Source organism: Diplotaxodon limnothrissa, linkage group LG3 (genome assembly GCF_057381915.1).
Source record: "Diplotaxodon limnothrissa isolate DT_005_m linkage group LG3, D_limnothrissa_male_GT1.1, whole genome shotgun sequence".
NCBI classification, from domain to species: Eukaryota; Metazoa; Chordata; class Actinopteri; order Cichliformes; family Cichlidae; genus Diplotaxodon; species Diplotaxodon limnothrissa.
Window position 1 is genome coordinate 39,463,234 of NC_140598.1, and position 18,677 is coordinate 39,481,910.

Consider the following 18,677-nt stretch of genomic DNA (forward strand, 5'->3'; position numbering starts at 1 on the left):
TTGCTATATTACATGTAATGTCTTTGAGTGGACAGGAATGGGAAGCACGGAGATATCAAGACCCCGAGCTTATAAAGAATGTGGCTCAGGGTCGTAAACAGGTTCATCCTACCATCCAGCACTCTCTGTTTTAATGCATTTGTCCTCATGTGCAAAACGCTTCTGTAATTATTTTCTTATCCTTCTGCCTGCTGGTGTCGACAGTAGGCTTAAAAAAATATAAAAAGTTGCGTTGTATTTATGAATAAACCTGCGATTAATACAAAAATATGAATTGCGCAACTCCTCACGAACACGTTATTTCAAGTTCTTGTTTCTTCTGTCCTTTCTATTGCACTTCCTCTCCTCCCATGTCTGCCATTGTTTCCTAAACTTCCTCTTCCTCGTTCTTCCATTGAAAAAAAAGAAGATATATTTTCTATTCACACATAAATTGGTCCTTCTCATTTTTCCATCATTCCAATCTGTGTTTTTCTCATTTTTAATGAGAGGAAATACAAATAAATACATTTTAAAAAACGTGACTGTCACCATGATCTGGACAAGCCCGAGCGATCGACTTTCACCCATCAAAACAGCAAAATATCTCTTCTTTTTCTCCCCTTTTCCTCTCGCCCTAAATATCCCTTTCTTTCCTCATGAGTCCATTTTTCCTCTCGCTTTATTTTCTTTTTCATTTCGTTCCTCTGCGCTATTGTCCGCCACAGTTTCCCAGGCCGGTGTGAGTGTCCCTTACAAAGAAAACAAGGTCGGACAATGAAAAGAAGGCTTTCCACGCACTCACGAAACAAAACAAAGAAGAAAAAAATCACTCTGAATGAAATAAAAGAAGGAGAAGAACACAGAGACGAGCAGGAAGGAATAAATAAAAAACGACAGAAGAAAATGAGAGAATAGAGTAACTCTATCGGCCCATTTGCCAGGTCAGCTGAAGAAAAGGAAGAGAAAGAAAAATAGAAACAGGAGAGTCTGGGTGGAAACAGAAGGAAGGACCCCACGCTCTCTCCTTTCTTTTCCTTTTGCTTTTTGTTTTCTGTCTTTTTAATAATTCAGAGAAGCAAACACAGCAGAGATTGACTGAGCCGGAAAACACGTGTGTGCCTAAGTTACCTATGAAAAAGGACTAAAACATAATACTTATAAATTTAAAAAAAAAAGGACTGATTAATACATTTGTTTAATGTTTCAGCTATTGTCAGGCTGTAATCTGACCAGAACTTACATAAGAGATGAGCAAATTTCCATGGAATTCAGGCACTCAGGTTTAGTTTCATTACTTTTGTCTGAAGTATTCTTTTTCTTTTGTCTGTCTTTTATTTCCTTCCTGTCTTCTGTCTTTTTTTGCTTTACCCTGCAGTCATCAGGCAGACAAGAAACTTTAAATGGTGTTAATCGATCTTCAGGGACCTCAAAATGAAAGTAAATGGAGGTTTTACATTAACAAAAAGGCAGAAATCTCAAAGAGTTGCAATTTAAGGATTTCCCCTGATCCCAAATTTTGTTTGTGGTGTACTGAAATTCAAATAAGACGAGAGTTACAGACTACACTACCAAAGCACAACTTGACTGTTATTATTATTGGTTTTTTTTAAATCATTGTTATATCTGTAACGTTTCTTCATTAATTTATGTTGTTTTAGATGTGCAATTGATTTGTCTTTTTTTTAAATAAATACCACCACTCCACAGTAAGGTTGGGCATATTTACCAAGGCTTACCCCATTAAGAACAGAACCTGGCAACACACGGCTGCTACTCACCCTCTGGATTGACTGATCGTCAGTATAGAGCACTTCTATGAAAGCTGAAGTTTTGGCAAACTGCTGGTCGGAAGCATTCAGGTGTGTGTTAACACAAAATCAAGAAGGAACGATATCAGTAATGATCTTAGAGAAGCAAATTTGCTGTCCAACCATCTGGGAAGGGTTAAAGGACATTTCCAAACAATTTTAATCTCTAAAAACAAAATGACAGTGTGGCTTTGGTTTCATGTGAACAAACTTCAAGACTTCTAAGTTGGTTAGACGGTGGAGACCAAAGTGGAGTTCTTTAACAATAATGCACAGCAACATATTTGCCACAAAGACTTCACACCAACTGTAAAGCATGGTAGTTAGAGAGGTGATGATTTGTGCTTGTTTTGCAGCCACAGGACCCAGGCTCTTTGCAGTCACTGAGTTGACATGAACTCATTGACTCTGGGGTCAAACGTAAGGCCCTTATGGGTCGGTCTGATGGCTAAAGTTTGGTTTAACTTAGGTTTAAACTGCAACGGGACAATGATCCCAAGCACAGCAGCAAATCTACAACAGAATGGCTTCGTTTCTATGAAATAATTTTGACACAGTGTAATATGTCATGTTGGTCTTCAGCTTAGGTTTTATAATTTTTAATACAACCTTAGAAAGAGGGTATACTTTCCTTTTCCTGTATATAATACAATAAGCAGGTTTTTTTTACTTGAGTATTTTTTTTACCACATTTCTTTAAAAGAAAAATGAATTCCTTTGAAAATAACTTTATCAAGCACTGTTAGCATTAATTAGAAACCTTTTTACTTTATTTTCAACCATTAAGTTTCATGAATTCAGCTCTTTGTCTTCACATTACGTTGTATATTTTATGTTGTACCTATACAGTTCTTGTCTGGCTTGTGAGCACCTATGAATTTCAAGTGACTGAACATACTCAGAAATAAACGCAAAATAACTAATTTATATAAAATAACACCATCTGTGACCAACTTTCATTAAAACTGGCTCCTGGAGTCTTTAAACACCTCTTATGACCATGTACTTGTGTCCCTGGAGACTTCCACACAACATCTGTGTTCTGACAGTCCACTCTTACATTTACTGATCCGTGTCGGTTTACACTTCAGTTTTTGAAAAAGTGAGGCGAGCAGGCTGAATGATTAGCAAGAACTAAAGTCTTTTCAGGTCATTGTTGAAGACTGGCTCACTTTCACACATATCGTAATATTTTTACACTTACATTGCATTTTACTTTGCTCTTTCCTTTTTTTTGTTGATTAACTAAACAGTTTATTGCTTTCAAAGCTGCTGGGTTTAATAATTATTCATTTATAGATGGAAAAGTGTGTGTGTGTGTGTGTGCCTTAGTATTTTAAAAAGCTAAAGAGTTGATATTAATTGATTTCATCGCACTTATTATTTAGAGATTACAAGTTTAATGTGCCATGGATTTAATTACAGTACTTGGCTGTGCGCTACATCACAAGCCCTTTTTTTCTGTAGTGCACGGAGCCATGGATCTTAGACCTTACAAAAGGGAGTATGTGTGTGTGCGACAGAGAGTGTAGCAGTGGGGGTGTGCATTAATGGTGCCATGGATACAGTTAATTATTTGTTTAGACTTGGGCAAACATAACCTTTTAAAGTATGCTGAATTAGCTTTTAGCAGTTTCTGTTTGTAGCTGTCTGCAAATGGCCGAGTCCGTCGCTGGTTGTTAATTTTTTGCTTCATGTTTGTCACTTTACTGTAAACGGTTAAGTGGTCAGGCTTATTCATTTAGGTCTCCAGCTTGCCAGTTTAGCCTGGTTTAAAATACAATAATCGCTCCATGGAATTGCAGAAAAGCAAAAGAATTCTAAAGCAATGAGCTCCCTCTTTCTATATCATAAGCTGCTAAATGATGTTAACATCTGCAAAATAAACAGGCTAGTGTTCATTATGCTGCATAATAAAAGAAACTGGGCTTAAAAACTCAAATTTGCCACCGATTTAGCACCGATATTCACAGGAACTTTCCAGAAACAGTTGACTAACTAGACTTGAAATGTACCCAATAACTTTGGATGCTAATGTAAGTGTGTGTTTGTTTGTGTGTGTGTTTGTCTTACCTGTATTGGAGTGTAAGTCCTCGTTGTCTGACTCATTACCGTTCTGGAGGCTCATCATCATCTTCATCTTCTGAAGCTTCTGGAGCTCGGCCATGGCTGCAGCTGTCAGGCCTGAAACACACAAACACACACACACACGGTTAGTTTCATCATGGCATAGCTCTTCAGGCTCACCGTCATGCCAGTCAATCAAAATTCAAATTAAAGCATTTGCTGCTCTCAAGTTCAACCATTTCTCATGAATAACCAATCACAACACTTGTTACAGCGTCCCTGGACCTCCCAAGTCCTACCTGCCTTTACCCATGATGACTTGCAGGAAGCTGGGACACACACACACACACACACAGATGCTTGCACTGGGCTGTCGCTGTCAAATTTTCTTTTCAGTGCCAGTGTTTTGCTGAAATGTTTCAGGTTGTGAGCGCAGTTTCAGGAGCCTTGGGCCTGATGTGTATTCGCTGATACACATGCAGAATGTGACACGCATACAGGGAGATACCCCCCCCCCCCCCCCCCCCACACACACACACACACACACACACACACACACACTGACCCCCCCCCCCCCCACACACACACACACACGCACACACACACCCTTTTGTATGAACTAAGATCCCTGGCTCTGTGCACTGACCTGGAACTGACTTCTATACACAACAACCAGCAGAGTGAGAGAGATGACCCTGTGTGTGCGTGCGTGTGTGTGTGTCTTATTGTGTAAAACCCCTATTATGTGTGTGAGTGTGCACGTGAGCTTTTGCATTGTGCTGAGTGTGTCTGTACAGTTTGCTTTCATGTATAAATGTGAATGTGAGGGAATGCATGCATGCTTATCACTGCTATCCGTGCGTGTGTGTGTGTGTGTGTGTGTGTGTGTGTGTGTGTGTGTGTGTGTGTGTGTGTGTGTGTGTGTGTGTGTGTGGAGGTCAGTTGGCTTTGCCCCGGTCACGGTTGATGGCTTTGGAGGAATGTCCATTACACACAGTACAGTTGTCTGTACGCGATAAAGAAAATAAGATAGAGGGATGGAGGAGGAAAAGGGGGAAGGGAAAAGGGGGTTGTTTGAAATTTAATTTAAAGTAGGATGGAGGGATGGATGAGGGAGGAGGGGGAGGTGTGGAGGAGAGGAAGTTGTGTGCAGGTTAAACTAGACCTGATCTTTAATCAGTAGTAATAGTAACTAAGCACATTTATGTACTCGTAACAGGTGGATTTGTTTTCCAAAGTTAAGCTCCCCAGCAGCACATGAAGCAGTTATAACTGTCTCTACCAGCTTAACATTGTGTGGATGTGTATATGTAATGCTTTAATATACAAATATTTATCTCCATAATTCAGAAGTGAAAAGAAATACTTATCAAAATATTTTAATTGAATGCCCTATAAGCCAGCAAATGTACAATAAAAAAGTACATTTCCCTCACAGGGTATTGGAGTGAACCCATGATTGTTATATTGATTAATAGATAGAAAGGGTGAGCACTGTGAGTCCTATCACCTTCAAGGTTATTGTGATGTTTAGATTCGTTAAATTTGCAGTTATTGCAGTTATTAATAAGCACAAAACTCATCAACTGGATTTTTTAGATATATCTCGTAACTTTTTTTTTTCAGTTTTTAACTTAGTAAGTTCCTTTTTGTATTACATTCACTTTTTTTGCTCTATTATTTATTTAGATTCTTATTTAATGACCTCCGCTGGGACTCTTAAAAAGTACCGTATTTTCACGACCATAAGGCGCACTTAAAAGTTTTAGATTTTCTTCAAAAAGTGCGGCGCGCCCTATAGCGCGGTGCGCCCTATGTGTTGTAAGGAGGACGTAGTAGAGAACACCATGAGAACGTTAAAGGGTGAAGTGTGGGCGTTGATCGTATATACCGGGACAATCGCACATACCTGTATAAAAGAACAGGTATGTGCATTATGCAGGACATCGTTGTTTTAACAACCCTGAAAATGGCAAAGAGACACGCTTACGAAGCACAGTTTAAACTGAAGGCCATCAGCTACGCGGAGGAACATGGAAATCGAGCAGCGGCGAGAGAATTTAAGATTAACGAATCGATGGTTCGCAAATGGAGGAAGCTGGAAAACAAGCTCCGGCAGGTCAAGAAAACGCAGCTGAGTTTCCACGGACATAAGGCGAGGTGGCCCGAGTTGGAGGAAAGACTCGAGCGGTGGATCATCGAGCAAAGAGCGAGCGGGAGAAGCGTTTCGACAGTCACCATTCAGCTAAAAGCAGTTTCACTAGCTGAAGAGATGAACATTGAACATTTCCAAGGAGGTCCGTCTTGGTGCTTTCGTTTTATGAAACGGTGCCATTTTTCCATCCGGACCAGGACTACGGTAGCGCAGCAACTTCCAGCGGATTATAAGGAAAAGCTGGCCATCTTCCGCTCCTACTGCAGCAAACACATCGGCGACAAAAACATCCAGCCCAGCCACATCACAAACATGGACGAGGTCCCGCTCACTTTTGACATCCCGGTGAGTCACACTGTGGAGAAGAAGGGGACCAGCACGGTAGCGATACGCACAACGGGGCACGAAAAGTCTTCTTTTACTGTTGTGCTTGGCTGCCATGCTAATGGACAGAAACTGCCGCCTATGGTGATTTTTAAGCGAAAGACTTTGCCTAAAGAGAAGTTTCCAGCAGAAATCATCATTAAGGCAAATGAAAAGGGCTGGATGGATGAGGAAATGATGAAAGACTGGCTGAGGGAGGTGTATGTAAGGAGACCAGGTGGTTTTTTCCACGCAGTTTCACTAAGAGTGGAAGGCAGCGCCGGGCGAGTTACGCCACAATTTGCCAATGGATTGTAGATGCTTGGGCTAACATGTCTGCTGGCACTGTTGTTCGAGCTTTCGCAAAAGCCGGCATCGTTTCCGAGGAGCCGCACGGCACGGAAAGTGACTCTGACAGTGAAGACAGTGAACCTGGCATGTTTGATGAAGATTTAGCGCAGCTGTTCAATTCAGACACAGAGGATGAGGACTTCGATGGGTTTGATTGATGATAAAATGTGAGTACCAAACTTTGTTTTGCTCCTGCTTTATTTTTAAATACGCACACTTGTATGCTTGTGTGTTGTTGATGATGACGATTATTGGTAATAAAAATGTGAGTACCAAACTCAGTTTTGCTCCTGCTTTATTTTTAAATATGCACACTTGTATGCTTGTGTGTTGTTGATGATGACGATTACCGGCAATAGAAATGTGAGTAAGGTACCGAATTCAGGTTTGCTCCCGCTTTATTTTTAAATACGCATACGGTACTTGTATGCGCCCTATGGTCCAGTGCGCCTTATGTGTGTGTTAAATACAGTAAGGGCACACATAACTGAGACTGCGCCTTTTAGCACAGTGCGCCTTATGGTCGTGAAAATACGGCAGTTAGAAACTTGTGTATTTAAACAGGCTTTCTGGTTCTGTTATTTTAAAACGGCCTGTTTATTTTACTGTGTCTATCTCTTTATCTTTTTACTTAATTTTACTTTATTATCAAAAACATTAGGTGTAAAATGCTAACTGTATAAAACATTACCAAAACACTGAACACAATAAGCTGAAAAAGGCAGAAACTTTATGGAGCTATTTTGGTTTTGTGTTATTTTATTTTATTTCATTTCATTGAGCTATTCTGCTAATGCTTATGGTTTGGCTGCTTTAACCCAAGAGTTTATCCACTTTTAGATCAATACAGTGCATTTCATCTTATCCTGTGGATGAGGAGGCAGTTTTATACAATTTTCATACCAAAAGAAAAAATATAGGATCATTTAAGAAAATATATAATAATAATAATAATAATAATAATAATAATAATAATAATAATATACTATAATAGCAGAATGCAGTACAATATTGAAATACAGTTTTTTTTACAGCCGCTAGGACACATTTCACTATACTTAGGTCACTTTTGCAAAACTCTTCACACAATTCTCCTAACTGACCTTCAGCTTGGCAAAGCAGTTCATTTCACATTCAAAATGCACTACAACTACCAAAACACTTTATTCAGGTCTCAAATAAACTCATTCTTCCAGAACACTAGCAAAGGTTGACAGCCGACAAACACACTTTGTCACCCACAAAACAATGACCTAAAAAACACTAACAACATGTAGCATTACACAGTGTTTTCTTGTGTAAAACAAAGACACATCTCTGTTTATAATTTCAATATATGTTACTGGAATGAATCAGACATCATGCAGAATTTGTTAATATTTGTTTATGTATTTTTAATTTTTTGCACTGAGTAATCCCAAAATACAAGAATTTGTATACACACCATCCACTGATAGACATACAATAGTAATGCTATTCTACTCGGTCTCCTCCATTTGGCCACAGGTTCTCATCCACATCACAGCTTATGTCATCTAGGGCAATACACCTAGGAAATAATCTTCTGGCTGCCAGAATTGAAGGAGTTGAAAAATTGAAGGAGTAACACCTGTGTAGATGTTCATCTACAATGAGAATCAGCTGTGGCTGGTTAAACTGCATTTTTAGATTTAAAATATGTTTCAATAAAATATTGTTGTTGAATTTTGCTGTCTTTTTAAGTTTTGCATTGTGTTATTGTTTTGACCATAAGTTTAACAGTTTTGAAAACAGTATGTAAGCACATGCAAAATGTCCTGTACGTACAAAGATTTTTGGCAGTTGTTGTGTCTGAGTGAGAAAATAATTCATGAAATTTGAGAGATGTAGTCATTGAATGCATTTTGTGCCAAAACAATGATAACTGATCCTCAGTTTAGCCCACATAGACTTCTGTTGTGCTCACTGTGTGAGGAGTTTTGCAAAAGTGACCTAAGTATTGAGAAATGTGTCCTAGCGTCTGTAAAAAACTGTAATATGGAAAATAACCATTAGCTTTAGATCAATTTTGACTCATAGGTTTTCACACTTTTTATAATTTATAATATAAAGTAACACTTGTGAAGGGAAATATTCTCTGACAGAAAATTAAATGGATTTTTAATTATCAAAAATTATGAAAATGTGACTTTTCTCTTATGCAAATGTAGCAAATACGAGAAATGTAGCAAATAAAATAAATAAAAACATCCCTGAGTTCGGGGCGAAAGCTGTACAGACTGGACATCATACCTACTTTTGGACCAGGTGATATGACAAAACATTTACACACTTACATATTTGTCAGTTCCAGTTTTTAAAAAACATTGCACATCAAAAAAAAGAAAACTTGGGCAAAGCCAAAACTGAAATTCCTCTTCAGCACACAATGACTCGGACTGTTAATCAGTCCACGAATGGCAAAAACAACAGATCGAGCAGAAAGAAAGAGCGACCGAAAGAAAGACAGAGGTCTATTCAGAGAGCCTGAGGGAGAGTGACCAGACGTATTGTCTGCTGCCTGCTGAGAGAGGAGGAGGAGGATGAAATGAAGAAAGATGATGGAAAAAAAGAGGGCAAAAATAATTTTTTTTTCTTGAGTCGACGCCATCGAACTGCTGCCCAAAAACGCTAAAGAAAGCACATGATTCTAAATTAAATCATGTCACGTAATTTTCCATGATTTTTTAAAATTATTCTGTATAAATTCAAGAAATAGCTTTTGTAATTTAATATACACAACTGACATGTTTGTATTATTAATCTTTCATTTAATGGGTGAAATACCTTAGTGATAGTTCAAGGGGAAAAAAGTGAAGACAAGTCTTCTATTAGGAAGAATGAAGAAAAACATTCAGACAAGACGATATGAAGGAAGGCCCAAACATAGAAAGGGAGTTTGAAAACGGAAAAAAGGGGAATGGCATGGGAAAAAGTGGGACTGATAAAGGAAAGAAGGTCAGATAGATTAAAAAAAAAGTGAAAGGAAAAACTTGCTGTTTTATGGGGAAAAGGGAAAGAACGAAGAAGCATGAAACAAAACTATATTATGGGAAAGATTTGAAGAAAATATGTGGCTCTTTACCCAGGACAGTGTCAATGTGTCAACGAAATTCATACCACTACGGTTCATTCAGGAGTGTACAATTGTTAGGTGAATATGTGTGACACTGTGTTAATATTCCCAAATGAAACAGGTCAAAACCTCTGACTTTTCTTCTATTGCAACAATGAATTTAGCATTTGTTGCTTTGAGTTAGCTGGACTGACATAAAAGTTTGCACATGTACTTGTGTCTCTCTGAGGATGAATCCTTAAAATTATATACTAATCAATGAATGAACTGACTTTTCTCAGGCTTCATGGTTTCAACAACTACTGGATCGAGAACTATAAAATTGTGTATATTCTGATGCTTCACTTTAGACCAATGCAACAACAAATTTAGGTTTGTACCTTTAAGTTGAATATTTTGATGAGACTGAATGCCATTAATTTCCCCCCCGAGGAACAGTAGTAAATGCTAGCTGGAAAACTGTGACTGAGAGAACCTCAAAATTACTGGATTGAAACAAATGTTCCCTTCATAACAGCTAAGTTTTTGTCCAACATCACGATCAGGTTTACACTTCAACCTGGGTCCTACTTCAAAATGTCAGCAAAAACGTAATTTTGATTAACCTCATCTAATGCTGTAGTATAACACTAACAATATAGCTCGTTAGCATGCTGATGTTGGCACACTGAGAAAAGCATTTATTTTTAAAGCTACAGAGCTGTTAACATGGCACTCACCAAATTCTGCATGATTTTTACCTCATTCATACATCTCCATGTAATCAGCATACATCTGAAAACCTGCTCCAGAGCTGAGGGAAGTCTTTTATACATGAAGAAAAACAAGTGGGCTGAGAATAGATCCCTGTGGAACACCTGTTGGAAAGGACTAAGTTTTTTAAAATCATTTTTCTGATTAGAAAGGAAAGATTTGAACGTTTGCCATGTTGATGGATGAGAATGTCATGATTTAATGTATCAAATGTCTTTGAGTAAAAGAGTAACTGTAAAGAAGGTAAAATATATATATTCATAATTCATCAAAAATGTTGCTGCTTTTCTTTGAATACAAATGAACTCCAATCTAATCTATTATTTCTTCCTTACCTTTTTTCAACAGGTAAACATCTTACTGGATATCTGTGAACAGTTTTTTAAAAGCAACCTGGTTTCAAAGTGATGCTATCATAGATGTTTTTACTACATATCAAAGAAGCTCCTTTAATTATCCAATTCAGGGGTGCAGGGAGCCTATCCCAGCCACAACAGGGCAAGAGGCAGGGTACACCCTGATCAGGTTGCCAATGGGACAAAGGGCTAACAAAGAAAGAGACACTTAGTGGCAATTAAGAATGGCTAATTAACCTAACATGTATGTCTTTGGACTGTAGAGAAAGCACCAGTACCCGGACAGAACCCATGCAGAAACAGTGACAGTCAGTTAAACCCACTTTAAACACTTTGAATTCACCATCTGGATTGCTCATAGGTGTGAATGGTTGTCTGTCTCTCTGTGTTAGCCCTGAGTGGCAACCTGTCCAGGGTGTATCCCACATCAAACCCACTTTCACCCTTAATTGGACAAATGGAAGAAAATGGATGGATGGTATCTGTATTTGTTGTCGTCTGAATGACAGACTTATTATTCATTAATAGTTTTCATCTGAAAAAAAGTTGTTGAGATATTTTGTCCTGTACTTGTGGGCACAAGTGCAGAACATAAATAAGTCACTTTCATTTTGTTGCGTTGAAAGTTGAAGTCAAGATGTTCCATTCAAGTTTTTCAAATTTGAGAATGAACGCTTGGGAATAGAAAACAAAGAGAGGTACAAGGGGATGGGGTTAAAATAGAAAATGGAGTCCCTCTGTGGGGTCAGGACTGCATTTACACATTGATTACTCTGAGGAACACCTTGACACACACACACACACACAGAGTTGCATTTACAGATACAGGAAACACACATGGGTGGACACGTACACACATTTGATCTCCATGTACACACACACTCAGATACAGAGTCAGAACGCCCGCTCCGCCTCAATGCAACCAGAAGACGATCAATAGCAAAGCCAGAGCCACAATACTGTTCTCCATCATGACTATCAAACACGCACATGCACGCACACACACACACACACAGCTCTCTCTCTTCCTATCTCAGATCAATGGCTGTCCGCTGTGTCCACGGTTACCGAGCATCGACCCCCGTCCCTAATGGCGACCACGAAACCTTGGGAATTAGTGTGTGATTGATTGACAGACTGCTTCAAAGGCACACGCATCATATAGCCTCCGTGTGTGTCTGTGTGTGTGTAGGACAGAGAGAGGGAATATATATATTTTCCAGTTTGTCTTCAAGTGCGTGTGTTTCAGCATCCCCCTGTGGGTTGTCTGCACATCGTTTACCCATCTCTTTTTTCCATCTTGTGCATTGTAATGCTTTCCGAAGGACATACGGTGGAAAGGAGAAGAGGAGAAGTGATAAAGGAGGAGTGAAAAAACAAGGAGTACAGAGCAGATCTCAATAGAGAAAACAGAGAATCATCAGCATAACTTGGCAAAAGTCAGGACTAGATTGTAAGAAAGTGCAAGGATTTTCCCACCAGCACTGAGATGGTGTTACACTTTTTAAAAACTAGTGTCCAGAAATAAAGTGACTTAATATTAATAATCTGTTAACGTTACTGTTTGAAAGTTGCTAAAACGGGATCTGTTACAGCAATACTCCATGCATGACATTCATAAAGGCTATTATTAGCCTGTTTGGCCTGTAATATTAATAGGCTACTGTTCAGTATGTGGAAATATACCATTGTGCTTTTAGATCTCATTTTTAAATAAATAAAGTTTATCCTATGTTACAAAATCCAATTATTTGAGTCACTTACACCAATTGGCTACAGCAATGAAACCACAGGGAGGTAATATGAATCACGCTGATATGTCCAGTGTCAGACAATGTCGAAGATGGATATAGCTACTGAGTCTGAAAAATAAAGACAAACGGGAAGTTTCTAGAACTTGCATTCATTTTTAATAGCCACCAGAGGGCGTTACCTGTGGTGCCAATAAGATTTCCGGTCTGATATATGTCAATGGGAAGAACGGCTCTCTTAGGCTACGTTCACACTGCAGGCGAAAGCGCATCAAATCCGGTTTTCTTTGACCCTATGTGACCCATATCCGTTCATGGTGTGACAGTGTGAACGGCACAAATCCGATATTTTCAAATCCGACCTGGGTCACTTTCGTATGTGGTACTGAATCTGATACATATCCGATGTTTTAGAAAGCGACTGCTGTTTGAACGGTCAAGTCGCATTAAATCTGTCTTTTACGTCACTGACACAAGACAGACGCCAATTATCAGCGCCGGAGAAGCGCCCGAGAAGACATCGCGGCCGCTTCCTGGTCATCCCGTGTAGATGTCAGTGAAACTGTTGGGAAGACAATGTTGGAGAAACGTGAACATTTTATTTGTACTGTATAATCTGCAGATTCTGACAGAAATCTGCAACTATCCTTTGAAGCACTGCTCCTCTAAAACAGCAATAAGGATCATTATTGGGCCATATGTAAATAACAAAATAACTTTAAAACTTAAAGCAAAATTGGGAAACGTAAAGTCCGAAACAAGTCTTTATATTAAGGGCCACCAGTCCAACAATACTGTTTGGTCTGAGTCTAAACAGAGCGCGTTGTGTGTGACGTCTTCTTTTGCGCATGCGGGCCGCTTTGAGCGTTCACACTAGAGCGCGTTTGCTGTCGCATTTTATTTATAGTGTGAACAAGGAGACAAAAAAATCGGACTTGATCAAAAAAATCTGAATTGAGCATTAAGACCTGCAACGTGAACGTAACCAAAGTTGACCTAAGTAAACACTTTCCAAATGAGTTTAATAACTTGGGACTGACAAGTTAGTAGCCAATGAGCGTGTGGTTTCACAGTCAGATCGCACTCTCTGGCAGTGTTCAGGGAGCATGCAGATTGGCTGCAAATTGTGGCACCTGGTACGCTCACTGGCTTTCAGCCATACCACCCTGAGCACACCTGATCTCATCAGATCTCAGAATCAAAGCACAGTTGGGTTAGTACTTGGATGGGAGACCACCTGGGAATACTAGCTGCTGTAAGCTTGAGGCGATTGTGTACAGTAGATCATCTACTAACCGGAAGGCTGGTGGTTCGATTCCTGGCATGCTGAAGTATCCTTGGGTAAGATACTGAAACCCAAGTTACTCCTAATGCATTCAGAGTGTGCACGTTAGGTAAAAACGCTTGTATTGAGTGTGTGTGAATGGGTAAATATGACATGTTATATATGTGCCTTGACTCTACTCAAGTAGAAAACTGACATAAGAAGCAGTCTGATGATACCTGCTAATATATGCATGGTGGTAAGAACAAGACAGGCCAGTACACACGTCATAAATCCAACAACAATTCTGCTTAAGTGCTTTTTTCTTGCACAGGGTAAGAACATTTGCACATATTAGTAAATGAAAACCTCATTATTCAAGTAATTATCATGGCAGCAAAAGGAAAACCTAGACAGTATTTAACATGGAGTCTTAATGTTAGGACAGATCTGTGTGTATATGTATTCTTTTATTTAGCATCAAGAATCAAATTTATGGTATCATAACTTTCCTCCAACTGCAAGGTCTGTGAAATTGTAAATTACAGACGTTCATATTTGCTGAATATTTCCTAAATATACCCTGAAGTGCCAATAGCAGGTTGGGATTTGGGTTTGTTGCATGCAAAGATGAGGATTGTTAATTCTGAATAAAATCTGATTTGGTATTTTAAAAAAGTAAAAAATAAAAAAAGGCCTTGTTGTCATTAGTTGTTTAATCTTTACTTATTGAAAAAGCACAAGCAGAAAATCCAAAAATCCAGACTTGAAACTTTTTGCAAGACAAAGTTCAATAAAGACTTAATACTCATCAATTGGGTAACCAGGAGTGGGTGGTTTTTATTTGATTTTAATTTCAACGTCATGCTACATTTCACATGCTACACCCAAAACCTACTTCTAAACACAAAACTTTAAGTCCATGTCCTACATAATACAATAGTTGGACTAATTCCTTAGCATCACAAACATGTACCTTCTTTAGCTACTGAAAGGCCTTTCTTGATAAAAGCATCCACCACATGGCAGGCGATATCCTAAATGAGATCTGACAGTGTCCTCCACAGTGGGTCTGGATAGTCTTTAATAGCTTTGAGTTTGTTGGTGGAGGCCGTTGGGTGATATTCAACAGTCCTGAACCCCCCTCCCGAGCTCGCGTGAAACCCACCCCATTTGGCTGCGGTTGTAAATATTTAATCCACTGCACCTACATCTCTGACGAAGTGCTCTGAACGTGCTCTCAGAGATGGAGTGACACTTTGAATAAAACAAACAGGAAAACAGAGAAATTGCTCTTTGTGTTCTGAATTTAGAAACACACTGTTCTGGCTTTTTTTTTGTTTTTCCCCTTCGCTTTCTTCCGGCGAGCACTCGAGAGTGCCAATTTACAAATGCAGTCGATTGCTCTTGTGCTGAGTCAAATAGATTTCAGCTCAGTACTCTGGCACTTAGGTCGCCCATCTTTAGCTCTTACTGAATGTTCACGATGCCCATTTGCAGCCATTTTGCAGCCGCCATTTTGTGCTATTTCAAATGGAAATAGACACTAGCTGGAGAGTGATTGTTTTTGCAAAGTCTTTGACTTTGAACAGTTCAAACTAGAAGGCTTGGGGATTGCATTTGTTCTCCCGAATCAATACAAACTTTTCCATTAGGTTTCTTTATGAACTGCTATAACAACTGGGTTTGTAGGTCAGGGACTTGAGTCAAATAGAAACAAGATTTGAAAGCCCGTTGAAGACAATGTTTGATGTAAACTTTGGGTAATATAATGAAATCCAGTATTAGGGCTCTATTCACTATGATATATACTTATTATTTAGTTTAGACTATTAGAGTTTGGGGTTCTGTTGCCTACTAAGATTTACCATCATATTCAGTCAAAAGTTATTGCCTATTCGGTCAACTGCTCAATGGTAGTTCTCAGTTTAGTGGTTAAAGGTCAGAAGTAAAAATCAATGATTATGGGTTCTGTCGGCCTCATAAATATTTGTTGGGACTTTACTGTCTAATTAGATGAACAATTTAAGCGATTTAATGCTTCATAAAGCCACCAGTTAGAGCTTTTAGTACTTGATTACATGCCAAAACCAAATCAAAGCTGAACGTTTAAAAGTCATTAGCAATGATGAGAGGCTCTTTATACCCAAAAAACGAATGTTTAAGAAGATACATCGCCTATTAGTGATGGCTATTATAGTTTCCATTAACTATTAATGTTCTGTTAACTGTTCAAGTTGATGTCTGTGTGTTGGTGTGATTGATTTGTATTTTTTACTGCCTGACGTTTGTGGGTTCACTTTCCTGTTAAAAGTCAGTAGTTATGATCTCATTTTCATAGTCATGTCTGTAGTTACAGATTAAAGTTCAAAAGTCACACTTCAAAAATAATCCTCATTTATCTTATGTTGGGTGTATGCGTGGCTCCTCAGTTTAACCTTGATCTGAAATAAGCCATCCTTTCCGTAAGCAAACTTTCTTCTGATTGGCTGATCCATGCAAACAGCAGATGTGGGTGGGGCTTCTGTTCTCACTGTGCCTGAGATGCCCATATTAAGGATATTTTCCCTCCATGAAAGCCTGAAACTGAGTGTACGCCACACACTGACCTTATTACTGCAAACTTTTGGATATGGCTAATATCAGCATCACCACTGTAACTGTATATCTGCCTGAAAATAAGACAGGGCATAATAGGCTCCTTTGTCAGAGGCGCTGGCCAACGTCACTGGCTTTTATGAAGAAAGAGTGATTAAAAAGTGATGCAGCAGGAGGGGAAGGATTAAAAAGAAAAAACTTAATGTCACCTCAGTCCTCCTCAGACTCCCTCCCTCTCACTCTCCCACTCCACCTCCTTCATCTCTCTCCCTCTCTCTCTGCAGGTGCACATAAGAGTCCTCAGACAAGTGTATTCTTTTTAGGACAAGATTGAAAGCACTTCATCTGTAACCTACACAGAGTGTGCGTGTGTGTGTGTGCACGCGTGCGTGCGTGCGTGCGTGCGTGCGTGTGTGTGTTTTCATACAGCCAGATGTGTTCATCACTTCAAATTGGATGTATTTGCACAAGACTGTGCTAAAGAAAGGTGTTTACGCACCAATTGTGCATGGATACAAAGTCCGTTATAGGTGTGTGTTTAAAAAAGAAAAAAAATGGCACACTTGTGCATCCCTGTAAGTGTGTGTGTGTGCGTGTGTGTGTGTGTGTGTGTGTGTGTGTGTGTGTGTGTGTGTGTGTGTGTGTGTGTGTGTGTGTGTGTGTGTGTTTGAAGACAAGGCGAACCATTGAGCTGTTTTTGAAGTGAATTAACAAGTCAAATGAGTGCCGCAGCACCCTGCATAGGTTACCACACACACACACAAACACACTCCCACGCTTATCATCGCAGCGTCTTTGTTAAGGAAGATGAGGCCAATTAAACTGATATCACTCTCTCGCTGTTGTTGACGCCTCCTGCCCTCCCTTCTTCTCTCTCATCTTTACGTTCCATCCTCCTGTTTTTGTCTCCTTCCTCTCTGTTTCTCAGTTTTGAACCTTTTTTCCTTCTTCACTCTTTTTTTTCTCTCGTCTTCGTCGGCTGGTTTCTTTACTTTTTTCTTTAAAGTACTCCATCCACATTTTCCACCTCCTCCCTCATCCATGATTTCTTCCAACATCTCCCTTCTTCTCTGCCCTCCTCATTGTCCCGTCGTCTTCTTCTTCTTCTTCATTTTCCGCCCTCATGTCCTCTGCCTTTCTCTCACCATTTCCTCCAAACTCTCTCCTCCTCCTCCTCTCTCTGCGTTTCCTAACCGTGTGATAAATGTCCATCTGCGATTGGCCGATGCCCCCCATTGCTGTGGCGCCCGCGAGGTCGTAAACAACAGCCCGTCTCCCCCAGCAACGTGGTGTCTCCATGGACGCAGGGCCACTAAGACGACAGACTCTGCATGTGTGTGTGACTGAGACAGAATGCGACATCTGACAACTGCCAAGTGTGTGTGTGTGTGTTTTATATATGTTGTGCATGCATGTGCGTGAGTGTGTGTGTGTGTGTGTGTGTGTGTGTGTGTGTGTATGTGTGTGTGTGTGAGCTAATGAGCGATCATAAGTGAGCAAATGTTGTCTCTGGGTTCCACTAATGTTTAACAAACACACACACACACACACACACATATATCAGGTGTGTGTGTGTGTCATTAGTATGCCACAGTGAGCTGTGTCCATATGTCACTAAACAAAACCATGTTTTATTTATCCTGTAGAGGGAGAGGGAGGAGAGAAGGAGGCCAACAGTCACTGTCAAGGGGGATGGAGGGAAGGATGGAGGAGAAAAACTGGCGAGGTGATGGAGGGGAAAGATCTGAAGGAACGAGAGCGGCAAGAACGAAACGCAAATATGTGGAGAATGAAGAGGAAGCAAAATGAAGATCAGAGGAAGAGAAGTGAGGAGGTTCACAATGTGGAAGGAAAGGAAAGAGGAGATGATTGAAATGAGGGTAGGAAGGAGAGAAGGAAAGTTTAGTGTGGGACCACGATGAGGTGAGAGGGGAAAGATGGAAGGAGACAGTCAAGGAGGCAAGAGCAGAGGAAGAGAAAGGGAAAGCGTGGGGGAATTCAGGGTTGAAGAAATGACAGAAGAAACAACAGGAAGGAAAAAGAGGTGGAGGAGGAAGATCTGGAAAATGAAAGGAAGGAGGAAAGAAAGGGAAAGGAAAGAAAGGCTGGAAATAAAAGAGGAAAGGACAAATTAA

At 39.7% G+C, this 18,677-nt stretch overlaps 1 protein-coding gene across 1 annotated transcript in view; it reads right to left on the reverse strand.

The window, feature by feature from the left end:
- The window catches only part of dachb (dachshund b), a 115,800-nt gene that overhangs the window by 27,234 nt on the left and 69,889 nt on the right, over window positions 1-18,677 (reverse strand). Inside the window, exon 3 of the mRNA XM_085349075.1 lies at window positions 3,864-3,974. Coding sequence (XP_085205201.1) covers window positions 3,864-3,974 — 111 coding nt within the window. The remainder of the gene's footprint in view (window positions 1-3,863; window positions 3,975-18,677) is intronic.